The sequence below is a fragment of the Delphinapterus leucas genome, chromosome 15 (genome assembly GCF_059928025.1).
Source record: "Delphinapterus leucas isolate spDelLeu-1000000601 "Yukka" chromosome 15, BTC_Dleu_Yukka2, whole genome shotgun sequence".
Classification (NCBI taxonomy): Eukaryota; Metazoa; Chordata; class Mammalia; order Artiodactyla; family Monodontidae; genus Delphinapterus; species Delphinapterus leucas.
The window spans coordinates 7,593,930-7,618,573 of NC_143143.1; the positions used below are offsets into that span (position 1 = coordinate 7,593,930).

A 24,644-nucleotide genomic window follows, 5' to 3' on the forward strand; every position below is an offset into this window, starting at 1 on the left:
GAAGTTATTGGGGGGATTCAGTGCTGGGGCGATGGCGTGTGTCGGCCAGTGTCTTGCTGGTGATATGCTCTTGATATGTTGGCTACGACTCCCAGAGAAGACGTATAAATATCAAATGACTCACGAGGGGACACAGAGCTGGGTTGCTGCCGAGCGGTTGGAGCACCTGCACCAGCGCCCTCCTGCTGCCCATTCTGCTCAGTGTGAATTCTGGGCTGGGGCCACCACAGGGAGAAGGGGTTTCTGCAATTCTGCAGAATTAGATTTGGGGATCAGCGGGACCATAATCCTTGGTGGCGCCTCTCTTTGCTGAGCGCTGTGAAGTCAGCACATTATCTCATTACACCCCGATGACATTTTTATGACAAAACTGTGCAGGTGGGGGAAGGGAGGGTGTGGTTATGAAAACATGAGTGTAACAGAATCTGGGCACACTGAAGCCGATTTGGAATGCACTAGAGGACTGGCATGTGTCCCCAATCCCTCCCTGTGCCCCCACCCACTCCCCCAGGAGCTCCACGTAGGCCTCTTTGTGTTTGTTCATCCACTCAAGTGTCTCAACAAATATTTATTAAGGGCCTACTTTGTGCCCGGGGGGGGAATATGATGGAGAATAAGACCAAATCCTCTCTCTGATGGAGTTTCTATTCACGTAAATATGAAAACAGGAAAAAAATATTCCCTCCTAATGAGTTCAGGAAATTAAAATAGGGTAATGACGGAGAATAAATCCGGGCTACTTTAGAGGACACGGGAGAGAGATTCTTTGAAGAGATGATGTTGATGCTGAGTCATGAATGGTGAGAAAGAGCCTCCGTGTGAAGGTGGGGTGGAGATAGTTGGTGCAAAGGCCCTGAGGCAGTGAGGTCCCAGATGAAGGAACAGAGAGAAAGGTCCATGTCCAGAAGCAGAGCAGGTGAGGAGGATACAGAGGCAGAGACTGACCTCACTCAACAAGCTTAAGTTTGGAATTTATTGCAAGAGTACTGGGACGTCATTGAAGGTTTTGAGTACTGATGATAAATGTCTTGATTTAGGTTTTTTAAAAAAATTAAACTTTTTATTTCAAGATCCTTGTAAATTCATAAGCACTTGTAAGACATAATTTAATTGTGTTAAAATACACATAAATCAAAATTTGCCGTCTTAACCATTTTTTCTTTCTTTTGGCCACACCACATGGCATGCGGGATCTTAGTTCCCCAATCAGGGATTGAACCCATGCCCCCTGCAGTGGAAGCGTTGAGTCTTAACCACTGGACCGCCAGGGAAGTCGCGCCATCGTAACCATTTTTAAGTGTACAGTTCAGCAGTATTAAGTATGTCTACACTGCTGTGCAACCATCACCACCATCCATCTCCATAATTCTTTGCATCTTGTAAAACTGAAACTCTATACCCATTAAACAATAACTCCCCATTCTCCCTTCCCTCCAGCCCCTGGAAACCACCATTACCACTAATCTGTTCTCCATTTCTATAATTTTGTCATTTCAAGAATGGAATCATACAGTATATAACTTTTCAGGAATGGGTCTTTTTATTCATAATTCTCTGGAGATTCATCCAGGCTGTTGGGTGTGTCAAGAATTCTTTCCTTTTTATAGCTGAGTAGTATTCTGTAGTATGGATGTGCCACAGTTAGTTTAACCATGTGTCTGTTAAAAGACATTGAAAAACAGCTGGGTCGTTTCCAGTTTGGGGCTATATTGAACAAAGCTGCTATAAACATTCATGAACATTCAAGTTTTTGTGTGAACATCAGTTTTTATTTCTTTGGGTAAATGCCCAGTAGTGTAATTGTTGGGTCATATGGTACTTGCATGTTTAATTTTTAAAGAAACTGCCGTACCATTTTACATTCCCACCAGCAGAGTCTGAGTGATCCAGTTTCATGCATCCCTGCCAGCATTTGGTGTTGTCACAATATTTTATTTTAGCCATTCTGTGTAGTCTGTTTAATTGTGGTTTTAATTTGCATTTCCCTAGGGGCTAATAATGTTGAACATCTTTTCATATGCTTATTTGTCATCCAGATATCTTCTTTTGTGAAATGTCTCTTCATGTCTCTTGCCCATTTTCTAATTGGATTTTTTTTTTTTTTTTTTTTTTACTGTGGAGGTTTGAGATGTCTTTGTATATTCTAGATACTAGCCCATTGTCAGATACGTGGTTTGCAAATATTTTCTCCCACTCTGTGGCTTGCCTTTTCATCTTCTTAACACTCTTTTGCAGAGTCAAAGTTTTTAATTTCAACAAAGTCCAGTGGATCAGGTTTTCATTTTATGGATCATGCTTTCGGTGTCAAATCTAAGACCATTTTCTCCTATTTTTTTTTTTTCTAAAAGTTTTAAGTTTTATATTTGACACATAAGTCCGTGATCCATGTTGGGTTGGTTTTTGCATGAGGTGTGTGATTTAGGGAGAGGTTCATTTTATTGGTCTATGGATATCCCAGCTACACCAGTACCATTTGTTGAAAACATCCTTCCTTCATTGAATTGCTTTTGCATGTTTGTCAAAAATCATTTGGGCACAATTGTGTTGGTCTCTTTCTAAGTTCTCTTTTCTGTTCCATTGATACGTGTGTCTGTAGTTCTGCCAGTATCACACGGTCTCGGTTGCTGTAGCTATGCAAGTCTTGGAATCGGGTAGATTGATTTTTCCCACTTTATTCATCTCTTTTGAAATTGTTTTAGCTACTATAGTTCCTATGTCTTTTCATATGAACTGTAGACTAATTTTGTCTATATCTACCAAAAATCTTCATGAGATTTTAACAGGAATTGCATTAAACCTGTATATCCACTTGGGGAAAATTGATATCTTTATTACATTGACTCTTCCAATCCAGAACTATGGATTTCATTTATTTAGATCTTTTTTCATTTATTTAGATATATTTTTTATTTCTTTCATCTTTCTTCATTGATTTCTTGGATTTCTTATAGTTTTTGGCATACAAGTTCTATTCTTTTTTTTTTTTTTTGGAGTGATTGTAAATAGGTTTTTTTGGTACAGTTGGTAAAATTGTAAAAATGGTAAAATTGCTAGTATGTAGAAACACAGTTGATTTTTGTATGTTTATCTTGGATCCTATGACCTTGCTGAATCCATGTATTAGTTCTGGGAGTTTTGGGGTATATTCCTTGAGATTTTCTGCAAAGACAATCAAGTCATCTGTAAATAGAGACAGTCTTGATTCCTCGTTTCCAACCTGTATGTCTGTTATTTCCGTTTCTCAACCTTTCACTGACTAGAACTTCCAGAACTTATAAATGAGTGGAGAGAATGCTTTGTTCCCAGTTATAGAGGGAAAGCATTCCACCATCAACTATAATGTTAACTGTAAAGTTTTTGTACATGTTCTGTTTCAAGTTGAGGAAATTCTATTATTATTTTTCTTGGAGTTTTTATCATGGGCACTGAATTTGGTCCAAAAATTTGTTTTGCATTGATTAACATGGTCATGTGATTTCTTTAGCTTGTGAATATGGTGACTACATTGACTAACTTTGCAATATTGAGCCAACATTGCATCCCTGGAATAAACTCTACTTGGCCATGGTATATAGTTTTTTTAATGTAATACTGAATTCTGTTTGCTAATATTTTGTTAAGGATTTTTGTGTCTATATTCATGATGGATATTGGTCTGTAGTTTTCTGGTTTTGTACTGTCTTTGTTTGATGTTGGTATCAAGGTCTCATAAAATAAGTTAGGAAGTGCTCCCTCCTCTTTTATATTCTGGAAGAGATTATATAGAATTGGTATTAATTCTTCTTAAACATTTGGTAGAATTCTCCAGTGAACATCTGGGTCTGGAGATTTCTTTAGGGAGAGTTTTTCAGCTACAAATTCAATTTCCTTAATAGTTATAGGGCTATTCAAATGATCTATTTCATATTGAGTGAGCTGGGGTAATTTGTGTTTTTTGATGAATTGGTCCCTTTCCTCTGAGTTGTTAAATTTATGTGTATCATGATCTTCCCAGTGTCATTCCTGATATTGATAATTTGTGTCTTCTCTCCTTTTTTTCTTTGTCAGTCTTGCTAGAGGTTTATCATTTTTAAAAAAATCTTTTCAGAGAACCAGCTTTTGGTTTCGTTGATTTTTCTCTATTGTTTTTCTCTTTTCAATTTCATTGATTCCTGCTCTTATGTATACTATGTCTTTCCTTGTGCTTGCTTTGGGTTTATTTTTTCTCTGCTTTTTGGAGGTTCCTGAGATCGGCTGATTTAGCTTTCGAAAAGATCACTGGCTGCCGAGAGAAAATGGACACAGGTTCGAGATGATGGTGGGTGATAGCTGGGGAAGTGGAGAGAAGTGAGTGGATTCAGGAGGTGTTTTGGAAACTGAGATGACAGGAGTGTGTGGTTACTTATGGGTGGGAGCAATTTGGGATAACCCTAAACTTTTGGTGTGAGTGGCTGGTTGGCTGGGCATGCCATTCATTGAGCTGGGGACACTGACAGGAGGTCACCCTCGGAGGTGGAAAACAACAGCTCTGCTTTGGCCAAGTGAAGTGTGAGATGCCTTTGGGCATCCACGGGGAGAGGGGTATCAAGCAAGAGGTTGATTTTAAAAGTTTGGAGGTCCAGGAAGACCCTGGGGCCATATTGAATCTCATGGATTCTCAGATGCCATTGGTTTGGAAGAAGTGCATTACCTTATGGTCATTAAGAATGTTGCTAATTAAGCTATAGTGCACCATCAACTGTTACATGAATCCCAATGTCAGAGATGTTAAAGTGTAACAGTATGTGCATGGTAGAATTGGGGAAACTTGATGGTTGAGAATCATAAGCGTTTTGATGGTATTTAAAGCTATGGGACTGGAGGTGAACTTGGGGATGAATAGAGAAGAGGTGCTGACCCCGGAACAGTCTGGGTACCGCAGCCTCTGAGATAGGGTTAAGGAGATGAGAAGAAGCAGCCAGGTCAGAAGGAGCATCAAGAAAACCCAGTGTTCTGGGATGAGACTTTTGGGAGGGAGAGTGTGAGTCTTTCAATGCTTCTGGGTGGCCGACGGGATGAGGGCTGAGGAGTGACCATTGGATTTGGCAATGTGGAGTCACTGGGGACCTGGCAACTGCAGTTTTGGGGAGTGGTGAGGATGGAGGCTGAGATGACGTGGGTGGAGGAGAAAAATGAGAGGTGAGGAAATGAAGATCCAAAGGATAGAAAACTCTTTCAAGAAGTTTTGCTGTGAAGGAAGCGAGAAATGGGGCTTGGGGGACTGCCCTGGTGGTCCAGTGGCTAGGACTCTGCACTCCCAATGCAGGGGCCCTGGGTTCGATCCCTGGTCAGGGAACTGGAACCCATATGCCGCAGCTGAAGACCCCACATGCCACAACTAAAAGCTTCCTCATGCTGCAACTAAAAAAAAAAAAAGATCCTGCATGCCGCAAGGAAGAGCCCACACGCGGCAACGAAGATCCTGCGTGCCACAACTAAGACGCAACGCAGCCAAATAAATAAATATTAAAAAAAGAAGAAATGGGAAAGAGGGGATATATGTATTCGTATTGCTGATTCACTTTGCTATAGAGTAGAAACTAACAACATTGTAAAGCAACTATACTCCAATAAAATTTTTTTTTTAAATAGGGCTTGGTAGCTGGAGGGGAGTAAGAGGTCCAGGGAGGTGTTTTTTTGTTTGTTTTTAAGATAGGAGATACAGGAGCATGTTTGTAACTGCCAGCAATGACCTGGGAGAGAGGGGAGGCGGCTGGTGAAGGTGGGCAGAGGATGGCTGTAGGAGCAAAGCTGCCCGGGCGTGGGGGTGGATGGCGGTGGGGGGAGGTGGCGGTTGAGGGGGTGGGGGGAGTTAGGGGGTGTGAGAGGAGTGGGGGGTGGACCCGGAAGGGAGGGGGAGGGCCTGTCAGGGCAGCACTAGGAGAGAACAACCGGGGTTGGGGGCACCCATCACCCATGCGGGTCCAACCATGTGACACCCAGACGGTCTGACATCAGGGCTGACTCTTTTCACCCACCCACGAACACCTCAAAGGCAGGACCACAGTGTCCTCATCCCAGAGCCTGGGCACATTAAGCTGCTTAACAAGTGTTCATTAAAGAAACGTATCCATCCTCTTGTTAAATGAAAAAAAAAAATTGTAACACAACTGTGTCCCGTTTGGATTTTCCCATCCCATGATTTTCTTATATTGGGTTTTTGTAGTGTGTGTGTGTGTGTGTGTGTGTGTGTGTGTAGGTGAGGGTGACACCCAAAACTAATGTTCACACACAAACATGGGCCCCAGAGGATGGTGCCCGGCGCCCAGTCAGTACAAGCTGGTGTGGAGCGGGGTCCCGCCGGGCCGGGTCTGGTCTCAGGACCTGCGGCCCTGACTCGGGTTTCTCAGATCATGCGTTTGGTCTGTTTAGCTGTTTGTTTGGTACTGAATGAGCACTTAAGCGCCAGGCACTAGTGTGCAAAAAGATCATGGCCCCTCCCTCTCAGAGTTGGGGGGGGGCGAGTGGAGGGAGGGACATGTCAATCAAAGACTCACAGCTATGCGGGGGAGGAGGGTGTCCCTGCTATAAGACCTGGTTCTGGGGTTTCCCTGGGGGTCATTTGAGCTGAGATCTGGGGGATGAGGGGATTTCGCTAGGGGAAGGGGTGCAGGTCGGGGAGAGGGAACAGCCAGGGAGGGGGCCCTGGCCGGGGTGGGGGAAGGGGGGTGGGAGTCTCTTCCCTGCTGGCTTCTCCTCCTGGCTTGTAGTGAGGGGCTGGACCGGGACACTTCCCTGTGAGGGGCCTTCAGAACCAGTGGAGAGGACTAGGGGTGCTGCCCCCCCGTGCCTCAGTTTCCCTTTCGGGGAAATGGGGATAAACGCCCCCGTCTTGCTCTGGGGTGGAAATCACAGCCCTGGCTGTGCCTGGTTCACTGCAGCGGGATGTCGCACGTTTTCGTCGCTGCCCTCCTGCCCTCCCGAGCCCCCGGTCAGCTGCTGGAGGGGGTGGGCCCCAGGGCCAGACAGATTTGGAAGGAGGAGCCCCAGGACCTCGGGGGTTAAGTTTTCCTCGGCCTGGCTCTCCTGCCCTCAGCTCTCTCCCTGGCCCCTCCGAGCTCTTTGATGGCATTAGAGCCAACCTTTTCCAGATGTGCTGAGTCGAGGGGTTTGCCGGAACTTCATCTGCCTCCGCCAGACGGCCCCCTGCCAGGCCGCCTCCCCCCTCTGGTTGGGTTGCCTGCGGCCCTCAAGGCCACATGAAGTCCTGGACTTAGTGCTTTCTTAAAACGTGGCCTGCTTTCCTGCCCCTCCTCAGCCAGCCTGTGTGGTTCGAGAAGCCCACGATGTGTCCACCTCCCCCCCGGCTGGACCGTGGTTTGGGGCTTGAGTGGGAGCGGCAGCCTGGGCGGGGGACACTACCCTCTGGGCCTCTGTCCCTTCCGTCCGCACTTGGGAACGACTAGCTTGGACTGTGGGGAGACCAGAGCCTGGAGGACCCTGCCGGCTGCCGCAGAACTGCGGTGGGACTGCCCATCCCCCTCCCCGCCGGCCCGCTGCTATTAATCAAGAGATTAATAATCTCCTGCCTCCCTTTCTGAAACCCCCACTCCCGTTTCCTGTTGAGTCTCCAGTCTGTCTCGGTACCTCCCAGTCTGGTCCTCCTCGTGGTGGTCCCTGCTGAGGAAGTGGGGCTGGGGCAGGAGCCGGGGCGTGCAAGCTGCGGTGCCCAGTGAGGGAGGGCGGCCCCCCGCCTCCACCCGATGAGGTCTCTGCCCTGGCAGAGTCGTTCCCAGCAGGCAATGCCCGGACGATGGCCCTGTCCTAGCACCCACTGAAGGACCTCATGATGCTGTGGGGACATGGCCTTTGAAGGCCAGAGAGCCATGGCCTGGGCTTACACACCTCCAGTGACGGGCACCTCACCCCTCCTGGAGCTCTTTCTTCATATTCCCTCTCACATGACCTTGTGCACCCAGGGCCACCTTTGGGGACACACAGGACCCATCTGCACCCTATCTAGGACAGTCACTGAGTGGCTGGAGGACTGCGGCCAGGACTGTCAGAGCACCTCATGACCGCTGTGCTCACTGGGAGGGTCCCGGGGACGCTGCAGAGGGCAAGGACCTCCTCTGACTCTTGGGAGGGGTCGGGGGGCAGCTTCGATGTGTTGTTGAGCAGGAGAGAACATGGGGCTCCCATCAGGAGGTCTGGTTCAGTCAAACCTCTGCTGCTTTATCACCTGGAATCTGACCCCCTCTTTGGCCTCAGTTTCCCCTCCATCAAGTGCGGCCGTTCATCCCTGCTGGCCCCTCTTTCTCGGCCAGCAGCCTCTTGACTCACTTCCTCACCTCCCATCTCTCCTGTCCAGTCCGGCTGCCATGCCAACACAGGTGGGGTCTTTCTTAAAAGCAGATCTGATCATGACGTTCTTCTGAGCCACAGTGCCTGGGTGGCTTCCCCATGGCCAGGAAGGTACACAAGGCTGTCTGTCGAGGGGTGGAAAAACTATATCAAGTCTTCTGTTTATTTTTTAATCTACAAAATAAGAGAGAAATTAAGCTCTACTGCTTTTTTTTTTTTTTGCGGTACACGGGCCTCTCACTGTTGTGGCCTCTCCGGTTGAGGAGCACAGGCTCCGGACGCGCAGTCTCAGTGGCCATGGCTCACGGGTCCAGCCGCTCCGTGGCATGTGGGATCTTCCCAGACCGGGGCACGAACCCGTGTCCCCTGCATCGGCAGGCGGACTCTCAACCACTGCGCCACCAGGGAAGCCCTCTACTGATTTTTTATAAATGCAAAGATGGTGAATAATACACGTATATATACATGTATAAATTAATAGAATCTCTTGCAGGCTCAGAAATATGTTACTGATCAGGAGCATCCCTGGATGCCTGGAGAGCATGGCTAGTCTGCACGGACGCAGTCCAGACTCCTTGCCTGCACTACAGGCTTTCACAGCCGCCCCGAATGCCCTGTCTTCCTATCCAAGCACTCTGCCCCCCAAATGCACCAAACTTCACCCAAATTTCCTGGCTCTCCTGGTGCTGGTTGCCTCCTTACCTTTTTAGCTCAGCAGAGCTCCCTCAAGTGTCGCCTCATGTGGGAAGTCTTTGCCGGCTCCTCCTGGTGGATGGAAGTGGCCATGCCCTGCTCCCTCTCCCTGCATCCATCAGTTTCCACGGATGTCATCCTGAGCTCCTCCAGGGAGCCACCCCATCTTGGTTATCATTACAGTTCCTGGCCTGGGACTCCATCTGGTACAAATTATTCAGCGATTGTTTTATTCATTCCACCAGTCTTTATTGAGCATGTATGATGTGCCAAACCCTGAACTAGGCCTGGGGTTAGTGGAGGAGACAGACATCAGACAAATGATCGCACAGGTGCGATCACCCTTATATACTTGTAAGGGTGATAAGTGTTTAGAAGTCAGGGTTCTATGACAGTGTAAATCGAAGGGACTCAGCCTGCAGTGGCGTGGGTGGAACTGATGGGTGGGCTGATCAAGGAGGGCTTCTCAGAGGAGGTGACACTGGAGGCTGCATTGGAATTAGTGGGCATCTTGGGCAGAGGGAACAGTGGATGACAAGCCCTGATATAGGAAGGAGCTCTGGGGGTTCAGAAACTCAAAAGCCGATTGCTGCTGGAGTTCTGAGTAGCCTGGAGGGGGGGGGGGCGGCAAGCAGCGGGGCAGCCAGGGTGGGCAGTGGTTAGAAGTCTACATGGTCATACTAAGGATTTGGTTTTTGTCCTAAGATTGGAGAGAAGCCAGGAACGGTGCATGGAGGAGATTTGTGTTTTGAAAACATCACTGGAGCCAACTTCTGTGTATAGGCTGGAAGCTTGGGCACCAGTCAGGGGCCATTGCTGCTGCCTGGGAGGGTGATGAGGGAGGCTGGACTAGGGCGGGGCGGGAGAGAGCAGTGGGCAGGTAGGATCTACTTGGTGAGTGATCTCCCTGGACTCATCGATGTGAGGCGCCAGAGAGGGGTAGGGTCAAGGTTTCCATGGATATTTGTGGAGTGAATAACAACCCCCTGGAGAATATATGTCCCTGAATTTGCAAAGTGACAGTGAGGGAAGTCCCAGGATCTGCCCTACAGAGGGAACAAATACACAGAGATCAGAAGTCCCTAGAATTGGTCTGCCTTGGAAAAAAAAACAACCAGGGCTAGTGAGACACCAGATGGGAGACTCCACATTGGATCTGGAGAATTTCAGGGTAGCAAGGGATCTGTATGTTTTTGCATCTCAGCCCAGACTTCACAGGGGGTTCAGAGAGGCAGGACTTGCTCTACGGCTCACAGATGGGCAGAGATGTATTGGGATCAAGTGTTGCTGAGGATGTTTTAAACGATCCAGTCTACGATATTTTGATATGGCAGCCTGAGCAGACTAATACAAATACCTAGGGGTAAATTTAACAAAAGATGGCACACGCATAAAGCAGAAACTAACACACCATTGTAAAGCAATTATACCCCAATAAAGATGTTAAAAAAAAAAAGATGGCACACTGCTGAGAAAAATTAAAGAAGGCTTAAATAAATGGAAAGTTATGCCATATGTATGGATAAGGAGACTCAGATTATTAAGATGTCAATTCTCTACAGATTGATCTATAGATTCCATATAACCTTATCAAAATTATAGTGGGTTTTTTTTTGCAGAAATTGATAAGCCAATTAAAAAAGTCAATGGGAATGCAAAGGACCTAGGTGTCCAAGACAACCTTAAAGGAGAACAAGATTGGAGGACTTACATTACTGTATTTCAAGACTTACTATTAAGCTATATTAATTAAGACAGTGTGGTTTTGGTGCCAGGATGGACAAACAGATCAATGGAACAGAACAGAGAGTCAAGAAATAGACTCATATTTAAACAATCATTTGATTTTCAACAAGGCACTAAATAATTTAATTTTAGTGGGAAAATTTAGGCCAAAAGAGGGTCTTTTCAATAAATTGTGCTGTAGCAAGTGGATATCCAAATGGAAAACAATGAACCTTGACTCCTACCCAGCAGATAGAAAAATTTTAAAAATGATAAATTGAACTTGATCAAAATTTACAACCTGATCATTAAAAATACACCTTTAAGGGACTTCCCTGGTGGCGCAGTGGATAAGACTCCACACTCCCAATGGAGGGGACCCGGGTTCATCCCTGGTCAGGGAACTAAATCCCACATGCATGCTGCAACTAAGAGTTTGCATGACACAACTAAGAAACCCGCCTGCCACAACTAAGACTTGGTGAAAATAAATAAATATATACATACATAAATAAATAAATATTTTTTTAAAAAACTGGTATCAAAAATACTTCCAAGTTAATAAAAAAATACACCTTTAAGAAAATGAAATGGCAAGACACATATTGGGAGAAAACATTTACAATACATATATCTGACAAAGGTCTCTCATATATCTTACAAATCAATAAGAAAGACCCAAAACCCAATTTAAAAGTGGGCAAAAGACTTGAACAGGCACTTCACAAAAGGAGATATCTAACTGGCAAGCATGAAAAGGGGTTCAACTTTAGTCAATAAGAATTGCAAGTTAAAACCATAATGAAAGAGTACTGCATACACCCTAGAATGACTAAAATGAAAATGATTGACAATATCAAATGTTGACGAGGTTATAGAGCAACTGGAACTCATACACTGCTGCTGGGCATGTGAACTTGGTTCATCCAGATAGGTTTGGGACAAGTGTTTGTAGTATCTACTAAAGTTAAACATATAACCATCCTATGGCCCATCAATTTTATTTCTAGATATATACCCTAGAGAAGTGAAAAAGTGTCCACGAAGACTTGTACAAAAACACTCATAGCGTCTTTATTCATCAAAGCTCGAAACTGGAAATAATCCAAATGTCCATGAACAGAATAGACACATTGTGGTATATTTGCATAATGGAATATTATTTAGCAATAAAAAGAAACAAAGGAGTGCTACACTTAACAGCATAGATGAACCTCACAGACATGATGGGTGAGTGAAAGAAGGCAGACACAAATGAGTGCATGCTGTAAGATTCCATTTATCTAAAATTCTAGAACAGGCAAAACTAGTATCTGGCGAGAGAAGTCAGAAGAATGGTTATGTCTGGGGGCTGGGTCATCAATTTGGAAGGGGCACAAAAGGACTTTGGAGCAATGGGAATGTTGGTGTAAACATATTGAATAGGTAAGAGTTCATTGAGCTAAACACTAGATTTATCTACAGATCTTCCTCGACTTAATGATGGGGTTACATTCGCGATAAACCCATTGCAAGTCGAAAATGCATTAAATACACCTACTGAACACTGTAGCTTAGCCTAGCCTGCCCTAAACATGCTAAGAGCACTTCCATTAGCCTACAGTTGGGCAAACTCATCTAATACAAACCCTGTTTAATAGTAAAGTGTTGGCCATCTCATGTAAGTTATTGAATACTGTACTAAAAGTGAAGAGCAGAATGGAAGGGTACCCACCGTTATTGTACACAGCTGAAGGCACGTTGGGCCTGAAGAATGTTTGGAGCATTGAACTAAGATTAATTGCTGGATGATGGGGATGCTACGGCGACAAGGTCGTCAATTTCTCCCTCTTCTGATAAGGCTGGAGAATAGCTGGGAGAAGGCACTGGGGCATCGGCACTTGTTGATGGTTTAGCAGGCATAGTGTTCTTTGGGGAGATATCAAGTTTGGACTGTCCAGTTTGTTTTTTCTTTCCATTTTATATTTCTCTAGAGCAAGGAAGAACATCCTGTATCTGCCTGTCAGCTCTTGCTAATGTCTCATAATTGACGTCCATTGCTTCTAACATCCTTACACCGCTTCTGATAGCAGCAAACGTCTCTGCCAGTCTCTTTACTGTGAAGTTTCCTGGTGCCTCAGCCATAACTTCTTCCTCTTTCCTTCCTTCTTTCTTCCTCCAGTTCGATCAGCTCCTCAGTGGAAAGTTCTTCAGCTTCAATACCAACAATCTCATGAACATCCTCTTCGTCAATGCCCAATTCTAGCTGTTTCCCAAGCACTAATATCTTGGGACTATTTCATCCACAGCAGAATCTTAGTTAAAGCCTTTGAACGTGTTCACGCATGTCTTTAAAACTTTCTTCTAAATGCTGTTCATGCGTTGCCATGTGACTCCTTCCCACGAGGCAGCGATGGTCTGGGTAGCATTTAGAATGTTAAAAGCTTTCCAAAACTCTCAGAGTGTTCGGCCAGATCCCATCTCTTCAACAGCCTGAACAGACAGCTGGTGTAAAGAGCGTGCTTTGAACGGAGCCGTGGCGCCCTGGTCCATGGGTTGAATGAGTGCAGTTGTTTTCGGTGGCAACTACACAACCTTGACATCAGGACGCATGTCGCTGGTATGCTGTGGATGCCCTGGAGTGTTGTCTAAGATCAGCAGACTCTTGAATGGGATGCTGTTTTGTCTTCAATATTCTCTTGTCTGAGGGATAAAACACTTCAAAAGCCAGGCTTCAAACAATGCTTATGTCATCCAGGCTTCCTTGTGATGGTGATAACAAACGGGAAATGAATGCTTGCTCACATATTTGAATGCTCTAGGGCTCTCCGAGTGGTAGATTAGGAAAAACTTTCATTCGAACCCTGCAACATTTCTGCTCCAAAGCAGCCTTACGCGGTGTTCGAATGCCTTGAATCCTGGCATTGTCTTGGACTCTTGATGAATGTATGTATGCTCTGGCATACACTTCCAGAACAAGCTCATTTCCTCGACATTCAATATTTGTTCTGGCGAATATTCCTTATCCACAATTATCCTCTGCATCTCTTCCTTAAAGACTTTGGCACCTTCAGGATTGGCACTTGCCGCCTCACCACTGACTCTCACATTATGAAAATTATGCTGGCTTTTGAAGCATTGGAACCGGCCGTAACTTGGTATAAACATTTGCATTATTTGTAGAATCATCGACACACTTTTTTAGTGTATGGAAAGACTTCTTGCCTTAGCCTGGATGGTCAGTAGGCTAAGTGGTATGAACTTCTGTACCTGGTCTTCCATCCACGTGACAAGTTTTTTTTTTTTCTTTTTCTTTGTTTCTTATTTATTTATTTATTTGGCTGCACGGTGCGGCTTGCGGGATCTCAGTCCCCCCACAAGGGACTGAACCTGCGCCCTCAGCAGTGAGAGCGCGGAGTCCTGATCACTGGACCACCAGGAAATTCCCAGACAAGTTTTTTTTTTTTTTTCCATGTCATCCAGCAGCCCAGCCCTTTTCTTCATGATGACAGTGAATTTAACCAATGGTGCTGATTTCACTGCATCACTCATTTGCTTCTTATCCTTTAAGATGGTCAAGATCGTAGATTGCCAAAGTCCTAACTCACCTGCAATGGCTGTTACTGGCTTACCGCCTTCATGCTGGGCAGTTATCTTGAGTTTCATCTCAAGAGTATTGTCCTCCTCTTCTTCTCACCAGAAGCAGGAGACACAGATGGGCATTTTGTAGACACGATGGGATGGGAAAACGCGAAACACAGTATCGAAAACAATGCTGGCAACACAGTACCAGTTGAGTATTGGTTGTTTACCCTTGTGATCGCAGGGCTGACTGGAAGCTTCCCATCATCACCAGAGAGTACCGTACCCCATATGGCTAGCCTGGGGAAAAGATCAAAATTCAAAATTCCAAGTGTGGTCTCTACTGAATGCGTATCACTTTCGCACCATCGTGAAATCCAAAAAATTGTAAGTCAAACCATCATAAGTTGGGGACCATCTGTGTTTTACTGCATGTAAATTATATTTTAATCGAAAAAGAGAAAACAAATCCATTACAATGTGAGGAGTGAACTCAGCGCTTTCCTCCCTGGCACTGACCACCACGCATGGCCACATATTTATGTGTGTGATACAGGATTAGTGCCACCAGCTCTGGCAGAGTGGAGCTCGTGCTGCCTCCTTCGTTCTTGTATTCCCAGTGCCCGGCTCATGGCAGGCACCCCACACGTAAAACCAAGCTGTGTACAGGGTGTTGGGGGTACTGAGGAGGGAGCCTGTCAGCTCTGGCTGGGGCTGGGGGTGCTTCACAGAGAAGGGGATGTGGAGTCACACCCTGGAGGCCCTTGGGGATTTTTCTCATCAGAGTAAAGAAGGAGGGGTGAGTAGGCAGAGGAGCCTGCATGTATGTGCAAAGGCCCAGAGGCAGGAAGAGCTGCTTGTTTGTGCTGTGGTGGGAGGAGTGGAGGGGAGAAAGGTAGGCAGGGCCTTATTTGCTGACCTAAAGAGTGTGATCTTAAGTCTATGGGAGCCATGGAAGGTTTTGAGAGAGGGCAGTCACAAAAGCGGATCTGCATTTTAGAAAGATCAGTGGGTTTGCAGACTGGAGCCCAGGGGAAGGGCTGGGAGCTCTTCATGGAGGGTGAAAAGATGGGGACAGCCCATGAACACTTGCACCTGCCCTGGGCATTCAGGTGAGATCTGAGGGGTCTGAACTCTGGCCTGCTGGGCTGGGGAAGCAGCGCCACCTACTGGCTCTCTCTGCTCCTGGACTTTGCAGGCCACCATGATGCTTCTGGTCCCGCAGTGGGACAGGCCAGCCCGTGGCCCTCAGAAGGAGGGGGCAGAAAGAGACCTTCTCTGGGGGATGAGCTCTCCCTCTGGTTCAGGGGCCTGAGATCAGTACCTTGTGCAGATGCAGGGAGGAACAATGTTCCCCTGTTCTGAACGAACACAAATTAGTGTTACTAGGTTCTGCTAATTCTGCCTGGGTTTGGAACCAAGTTCCACCACCTTCTAGCAGGGTGACCTTGATAAAGTTACTGAAGCTCTCGGCGCCTCAGTTTCCTCATCTGTAAATGAGGAGTAGTAATAGCATCCACCTGTCAGGGTTGTTATGAGTCAGCAAGTGTAAAGCACTCAGCACGGTGCCTGATACGTGGTAAGTACGCAAAGCTCTCACTATAGCTCTTATTGTTTTATCACCATCATCACTCAGGGCACAAAGTGAGGAGTGCCTGGCGCCTTTGGAGGGCTCATGGGCTGCAGGCCGAGGGGCAGCCTATGGCACAGGGGGCCTGAGGGCAGCTGTGGCGGCTGAGGAAGGGCTGGGCCCCGTGGCTAAACAGCTCAGACTCTCTCCTGACCACAGTGGGGACAGGCGAAAGGTGCTGGCCAGGAAGAAAGGGGTCAGATCTGTGTTTCGCAAACCCAGCAGCTACACGTCCCTTTCTGCTCTCACACGTGCTCTCCCAAGGAGCCTCATACCCAGCATCCCGGTCCTCGGCGTGCAGACCCGGAAACGGGCTCAGGGAGGTTAAGGAACGTGTGCAATTCACATGGTGAATCAGGGGCAGGGCCCTAAACTCTCAGCTTATGACCCCACAGCCCGGGGCTCCATCTCTTCCATGGTGCAGTGGTTATGGGAGGGATTCCATAGCTTTTCTGGTCCCTCTCAGCCAGAGCAACAATCTTCTTTCAAGAATTAATTTTAAAACTGACTTTTTAAATTGAAATTAAAGCGTCTTCCCTTTCCCAGCTGGGCCAGTTCCTGGCTGGGAAGTTTGCAGCAGGAAGAGGGTGTGAGCGTGTGTGTGTGTGTGTGTGTGTGTGTGTGTGTGTGAGCGTGTGTGTGAGCATGCGTGTGAGCATGTGAGTGTATATGTGAATGAGAAATCGTGTGTGTGTTTGTCATACAGACAGTCTATTGGGACTCCTTGGACCCAGGCTCGCCTACCCACTTATGTCCCACCAGGCTCCTTCTATAAGGAGTGGTGACAATGACTGGTCTTCTGCCACCCCCCCACTCCCTCCCCAGTGGCCTATGCCAGCTACTTCCTGCCGTGGATCTGAGAGACCAAAGGCCTGCATTTGCTCTTGGGCACTTCTCCGTGCAGACTTCTGGCTCCTCACTCGAAAGTTCCAGCCCCTGGCTGCGCACTGCCAGCCCCTGCCCCCACCCCGCTTCCCACTTAGAGCTCCAGAGGGAAGCTGGTTTGCCGGAATGTTTACGAAACATGAGTGAGAGGATTTTTGTTTTTGAAAGAAAAATTAGTGTAGCAGGATTCTTCAGATTTAGTGCAGTATTTCTGAAATTCAAAACCTGACTTATGTATTTTCCTGTCAACAGTGCATCTCAGAACGTCACGCCTGCTGCCACCAATTAATTCATAATTTTCCCATTCACGATTAAGTTGCTTGGTGTCAGCAGATGCAAATTCTGTGAAGTCATGCAGTTTTGCTTTCAGGAGGAAGTTGTGCAGACTTTATCAAGCAGCCAAGCTATAATGATGCGTGTACATCGAATAATAAAGCCGAATCTCTGCCCCTCGTGAAAACCAGTCATATGTTTTTGTGTTTGTGTGTGTTCATTGAGGTGTAAGTGATAGATAACATTGAATTAGTTTCATGTGTGCAACATAGTGATTCGATATTTGTGTATGTTGTGAAATGATCACCACAAATAGGTCTAGTTAACATCTGTCACCACAAGTAGTTACAAAAATTTTTTTTCTTGTAATGAGAACTTTTAAGATCTACTCTGAGCGATTTTGAAATATGCAATACAGTATTATTAACTATAGTTGCCATGCTGTACATTACATCCCATGACTTATTATAACCGGAAGTTTGTGCCTTTTGACCACCTTCACCCATTTTGCACTGCTCCCTATCCACCGTCCCCCAGTTTCTGGCAACCACCAGTCTGTTCTCTGTATCTATGAGCTTGGTTTGTTTTTATTTTTTTGTTTTTAGATTCCACCTGTAAGGGAGATCATACAGTATTTGTCCAAGGTCTTTCCATGTTGTCGAAAATGGCAAGATTTCATTCTTTTTTATGCTGAATAATATTCGTGTGTGTGTGTGTGCGTGTGTGTGTGTGTGTGTGTGTACGTGTGCCACATTTTCTTTATCCACTCACCTGTTGATGGGTACTTTGGTTGCTTCCATATCTTGGCTATTGCAAATAATGCTGCAGTGCACATGGGGGTTCAGATATCTTTTTGAGTTAGTGTTTTCATTTCCTTTGGATAAACACCCAGAAGTGGATGTTATGGTAGTTCTATTTCTGACTTTTTTTTAGCAACTACCGTACTGTTTTCCACGGTTTCCAATTTACATTCCCATCAACAGTGCATGAAGGTTCCCTTTTCTCCATATCCTCACCAACACTTATTTCTTGTCTTTTTGATAATAGCCATTCTAACAGGCGTGAGGTGATATCTCAGTGTGGTTTGGTCATATATTTTATATTCACTATTCTTGGAGTTTCACAAAATAGTATCAAACTTATTTTCAAGAAAAATTTCAAAATTGTGTGAAAATTTACCATGGAATCCCACTGCACTTTGCAGGAGCGTTTGGTTGCTGCAAGGGCCCCACTACTGAATTGCAAGTTTTCACTGGAGTGTCTCTCTCTCTCATCTGTCAGGCTGGGATTTTCTCAAGGATGGGACTCCGTTTTATTAATCTGTGACCACAGTATTGCCTGTAGTTGATACTCAATAAATATTCATTGGGGACTTCCCTGGCAGTCCAGTGGTTAAGACTCCATGCTTCTACCGCAGGGGGCAGGGGTTCAGTCCCTGGTTGGGGAACTAAAATCACACATGCCATGGGGCACGGCCAAAAAAAATACATATATATATTCATTGGATGAATCAACCAAAAGAAATAATGATTGGGAAAAAGTTGGAGTTAAGTGACTTGTGGGTGGTTGGAAGTTGTACAGGTTCTAATGATATTTTTCTTTTCCTTATTCATTATCTTGGGCTGCCTTAACAAAATATCATGGACCAGATGGCTGCAACACAGAAATTAATTTTCTCAGCCAGCAACCTCTCTGTGTCCTCACATGGCCTTTGTTCAGTGTGTGCATGTGCACAGAGAGAGATCTCTGTCTGTCCTCCTCTTCTTAAAAGGCCACCAATCTTATTGGATTAGGGCCCCACCCCTCTGACCTCATTTAACCTAATTACCTCTTCAGAGCCTATGCTTAAGTACAGTCACATTGTGGGGGTTAGGGCTTCAACATATGATTTCTGGGAGACACAATTCAGTCCGTAGCAGTCATTTCCCCACCCTAGGGGGCCACCCTTGGAGATTTGTGGGAAGGCAGAGCTGGAAGGGACTTTACAATGCACCCGACACAGAGAGGGGTGGTCACTCACCCAGGGCCACATAGCCTGTGGGCACAGAGCTAGGATGATGGGCTCTACTGCCTGGGGGGCTCCCAGAGCCCTAGGCTGGGTGGTTTCAGCAGGAGTGGGATCTGGGGTGGGCAGGTAGGTGCTCACACTGTCCTGACTCTGCCCTTGTGTTAGTTACAGGACTCTGATCAGACCCACGTACAGAGTGTCCTACCGCACAGTGACGGCGCTGGAGTGGAGGTGCTGCCCTGGCTTTACCGGGAGCAACTGTGACGAGGGTGAGTCTGCCAGGGGCAGGGGGCAAGAGGAGGGGGTGCTGGCCGGGCCGAGCTTCAGAGTCTACAGATGCTCCTCCCTCCCCTGCCCTCCTTCTGCAAGCAGCTCTCCTTTCTTCCACATTCCTTCCTTCTTTTTCCTAAGCATCCCTGAACCAAATGCTCGGGACTGGCCAAACTGGGGAGAGCCTGGCACCCTGCCTGTGGGCACAGAGGTGGGGTCCCGTGTGCACTGCTTGGGCCAGGCATGAAGGAGAATCGTGAGCCCTGGCCTGAGGAGGAGAGTCAGTGTGCAGCCTATGTCTTCTGCTCTGGCTCTGACTTACCCCAGAGCCAGGGCAGGCAGAGCTGGATATCTGGGCTCTGAGCAAACGCAGATGAGGACCCAGGAGCCTTGAAGCCACGCCAGTTGTAGAATAAGGCAGATGGACCTGGTGGGCGGCAGCAGCAGGAAGGCCTCACCCTGCTGCCCTGGCCCTGTTGCTGGGCAGGTGCCCAGAGGGAGGAGGGGAGGTCGGGACCCAGAGCCAGAGCCTTCCTTCTGAGCCCAGGAGCCAGGCTCCTGGCTCTGGAACTTGATGGGCCCAGAGAGCAGCGCTCAGGTGGGATTCAGAGACAGCAACAGAGCCCATCCCTGCCGCACCCACATCCAGGGACAGTGGGTCCTGCCTGACAAACAGGTTTGCAGCCCACCTGGTTTTCCAGGAGAGCTGGGCAGTCCCAAGGCTCAGGGGTCAGTTTTGAATTTGGAAACAGTAGTTCTCCTCAACCTCAACTTTCTGACAAAATGATCCTCTCTCATCTTTTTTTATTACCTAACTTACTGATTTTAGTTATATGTCTATTTAAAATATAAGTACTCTATATGTGTATGCTTTTATTGTACACTGCCTAAAAGTCTTTGGATTACAAATAATAGCCGAAGAACAGCAAGGGCAGTAATAATAACGATGATGATGCTTCAGTGAGCCTGTGGCCCAAAGCTGAGCTGAAGGAAGGGGTTGGGACATGGAAGCGTCCAGTGGTACCTCCTTTACTGGTCTGTGAGCCTGATTCTGGGAAGTGAGGTGGACAGCCTCAGGGGCTGGCCCATACTTGGGGGGCGCAGGACTGCCTGGGCCTTTCTTTGGGGAGAAACAGAAGGGACCCCAGGTGTGAGGGGCTGAGGGGAGGCCTGGCTCCCCCAGGTGAAGGCGTGGGTGGCAGGACTTTGTGCTTTATGTGTTGAATGACAACGGCTCACACTGGGTCCCTTGTTGAGGTCGGAGGCCTTAAGAACCAGGTTTGGACCATGGTTGTGGGAGAGACCTCTGGTCCCTCCAACAGAGTAGAGCAGACCTGTCCTCTGGATTCTGCGAGGGGCTGGGGAGACAGGGCTTTCAAGGGCAGTGACTTTTTTACCCTTAAGTAACTGACTCAGCGCTTTTCAGTGACCAATAAAATAAATACCATTGGCTCCACCCGATGAAGTACTGGCTTGCCATCAAGACTTCAACTTTAGAAGCCCTCCCTAAGCCTTAGGAAGGCTCCTGGGTCCTTCTTTCAGCTCTGGAGCCTCTGAGGGCGCCCCCCCCCCCCGCCCACCACCTCGTCATCGCCTCGGCCAACTATAATCATGTCTTCACGTCGGCCTCCCCCCGCCCCTCGCCACCCTGCAGGGCTGTCCAGTTCCTCAAGGGGTAACTAAGCCACACCCGAATGGGGCCCCTTCCTTCCTCTCTTGGAAACACTGCAGTGCTGGAGCGTATATGTTTTTCATCTCTCTTCATATTCTCTTCATTAGAGGAATGAATGAACCACGAGATGAAGTGTAGTAAGTCTCAAAATGTGTAAGTCATAATTCTCACACAAGTGGCTTGTGAGCGTGCGTTGTATTGAACGCATGGATTGTGGAACCAGCAACATGGCAAAGCTGATTCAAAAGAGATTAGAGAAACTGATAAATATGCAGATTGGGGTCCCCAAGACCACGCTTGGGTTGCTGCCCTGAACCAGAGCTCTTAGTGGGACTCAGTCGTGTATACATGGTGGCTTCCTGCATGGCTGAGCTGTTTCTAGCCCCTCTGGTGGTTGAGCTGGCACAAGGGATGCCCCCAGAAATCACAACGTTGGCATAGACTATCTGGCCCAAGGCTCCCAGACCCTCTTATCAGATAGGACATTTCAAGAGCTTAGAGATACCTCCCAGGAGCCAAGTGCAAAGGCCAGACCTCTCTTTGGGTTAGGTTAATCCTTTACTGATGTGTGTCTGTGTGTGTGTGTGTGTGTGTGTGTATACACATATATATGAATATACACATATATAATGCATATATTTCACACATATGAAAATATAGGAACTATGATATATTTTAAATATATATGAAATAAGAACCTGATATAAAATCACTACGTTAGATCCTACAGGACAATAAAAACAAAACCTTTGGGGTTATCCTTTCTACTGAGCAGAAATCGTTTACATATCCCCAGTTTTGTACAAGTTAAAATCCAGCTTTGCAGAACCTTGGCTGTAATACACAGTGAATGGCAAGTAAACAAGGTGAACTTCCCCCAGGACGTCCCATGGCCCTTGGGTGGGCTCCTTAGGGAATGCTGTAGCGTGACGCTAAAAGGTTAGGCCCTCACCTTTTTTGCCCATGTCCATGTTTTGGGTAAGTCTTGCAGACCGAATGGACGAAGCACAGCATTTGGCGGGCAGCAGACCTGGCATGTGTTGGGGGCAATCCTTGTCCTCAGGGAGGTTCTGCCCATCAGGACAGGGGTAGGTTCAAGCAGGGCTGGGGGCCCATCCTTCCTGGGAGAGGAGATGTAACTGTGAGCTGGTCAAATGCCCCCAAAGTTGCCCGCCCTTGAGAGCTTGGAACCTCACCTCCAGAAGAAAGCTCTGACCTGGTAGGCCACAGGGATATGGATTATCAATGCACTCACCAGAGTCCTGAGCTAATTATTAAGAGGTGTCGGCACCACTCCAGACACTGTCAGCCTCAGAGTCTCTGCCAGCCCCTCCCTGGTGGAGGAACCTTCCAGATTCGCCCACTTCGATGAGGAATGCGTGTTCATCTTAGGGCATGGGATGAGGCTTGCCTCTTTCAGGGAGTATCAGGGTTGAGCAGCCCCTTCCCAGCTCTGAGCATGAGGGTCCTGGGAACCCTGCGGGGCTGAGGAATTCCTGGGAGCGTGAGGCCCTGGGCTGAGGTCGGGACTGGCTTCTGTAAGCCCTGGCAAAGACTTTGCATTCCCAAGCATGAAACAGTAATGACAGAAGACAAAATCAAGGCAGTGTCCGTGACTTCAGACACATTCCTGAGATGGTTGTGGAGGGGTCTGGACCATGAACTCCCACTCGGTTCCCAGTCCAGCCTCTCTGGAAAGCCAGCAGGTCAGAGGTGCCCTCCTCTGTGGTTTTGCTTTGGTTCAGATGAGATTCCCCAGGAGATGCATCTTTCTCTGCTGTGTCTGGCTTTCCTTCCAAGTTGTCAGGTCTCTGGTCTTACGACTTGGGGCTGGGACTGCCTGGAGGTAGGTGGCTCCTGCCTCCCAGGTGGCCTGTCTCTGGGCCTGCTTCCCCCCTGCTGGGTCTCCCCCTCCCTTTCCTCCCTGGACACCCCAGGAGTGCTGGCCTGAAGCTTGGGGATACTTTCCTCCATAGATAAGTCTATATACGGTTGATTCTAACTATTTGACGATTCTATATTTGTGAATTTGGCCTACTTGCTAAAATTTATTTGTTACCCCCCCCCCAAATCAGTGACCACTTTTGTGGTCATTCACAGCTATGTGCAGAGTGACAGAAAATTTGAGTCACCTAACATGTGTGTTACCATCTGAGGTTGAACAAGGTGACCCTCTGCTTCCTCGTTCCGGTTCTCATGCAAACAAGTGTTCTTTTCATGGTCTGTTTAGTGCCGTGTTTTTCGCATTTTTGTGCCCCCCCTTTTTTGTGACAATTCCCTTGTCTAAACTGTCCCCAAGCATAGTGCTGTCGAGTGTTCTTAAGTGCAAAAAGACTATGATGTGCCTTCCTGAGAAAATACATGCGATAAGTAAGCTTTGTTCGGCATGAGTTATAGTGCTGTTGGCTGTGAGTTCAATGTTAGTTAATCTACACTATATATTCAATAAGATGTCTTTCAATAAAAGCCCACATAAAACAAGGTTATGTATTGATTAGCTGATGAAAATGTTGTGACCAGATGCTCACAGGAACCAAATCCTGTATTTCTCCCATGAGTGATGGTTCAGTATTCACTAATTCAGAGTTCTGGGGACTTTAGGAAATGTAACTACCATGAATAAGGAGAATTAACTGTATCTATAACATCTATCTAGAAGTATTTTTTTTCTTATTACAAAAGCAAGTACGTGTTCCGTGTAGAAAAAGTGAAAACATCCAGAATTATACCTCTTAAGGTAACCTCCAGTCTCACTTTGGTGAAAAGCCTCCAGACCTTTTTCTGTGCTTACATGTCTGTTGTATTCTACATGCTGTTTGATAACTTTCTTTTACACATAAATTGTCATGAACATCTCTCCTTGTCAATAAGGTGCTTTCTCTCGTATCATTTTCAGTGCTGTGGAGTTTGGGTATACACTTTATTAAACTATCCCCCATTAGAAGATATTTAAGTTGTTTCCATTTTAAAAATTGCTGTAAACATCTTTTTTTTTTAACTGAGGTAAAATTTATATATACAGAGTACACCAATTCTAAGTGTACAATTTAATAAGTTTTGATAAATGCATACATGTTTCCATCACCTCCCAGAAAGTTCCCCCCACTTAGCAACCTCTGTTCTGATTTCTATCATCATAGATCAGTTTTACCTATTCCTGAACCTCATGTAAATGGAACCATACAGTATATACTCTTTTGTGTATAGTTTCTTTCACTTAGCATAATGTTTTTGAGATTTATTCATGTTGTTACATGTGTATCAGTAGTTTATTTTTGTTACTAAGTATTGTTCCATTGTATAAATAACCACAATTTTATTCACCCATTCTCCTGTGGATAGATGTTTGAGATATTTCTAGTTTTAGCCTTTAAGCTTCTGTGAACATTCTTGTATATGTCTTTCTATCAATATGTATGTTTTTACTTCCCTTGGGCAAATCCCTAGGAGTGGAATTGCTCGGTTGTGGTGTATGTTTAACTTTATAAGAAAGAGCTAAACTATTTTCTAAAGTGGTTTTACCATGTTACACTCCTATTAGCAAACTATGTTCTAATTGCTCCATATCTTTGTCAACATTTGGTGTTGTCAGCCTTTAATTTTAG

The 24,644-nt window shown here is 46.4% G+C and overlaps 1 protein-coding gene across 4 annotated transcripts in view; it reads left to right on the top strand.

Moving 5' to 3' along the window:
• COL26A1 (collagen type XXVI alpha 1 chain) overlaps nt 1-24,644 on the top strand; it is a 168,829-nt gene that overhangs the window by 55,405 nt on the left and 88,780 nt on the right. For 3 of the 4 annotated variants that reach the window (XM_089895745.1, XM_089895746.1, XM_030763701.2), the window contains exon 3: nt 19,263-19,366. In XM_089895745.1, the coding sequence (XP_089751871.1) occupies nt 19,263-19,366 (104 nt within the window). The remainder of the gene's footprint in view (nt 1-19,262; nt 19,367-24,644) is intronic. The other variant, XM_022587987.2, reaches the window with a different exon arrangement.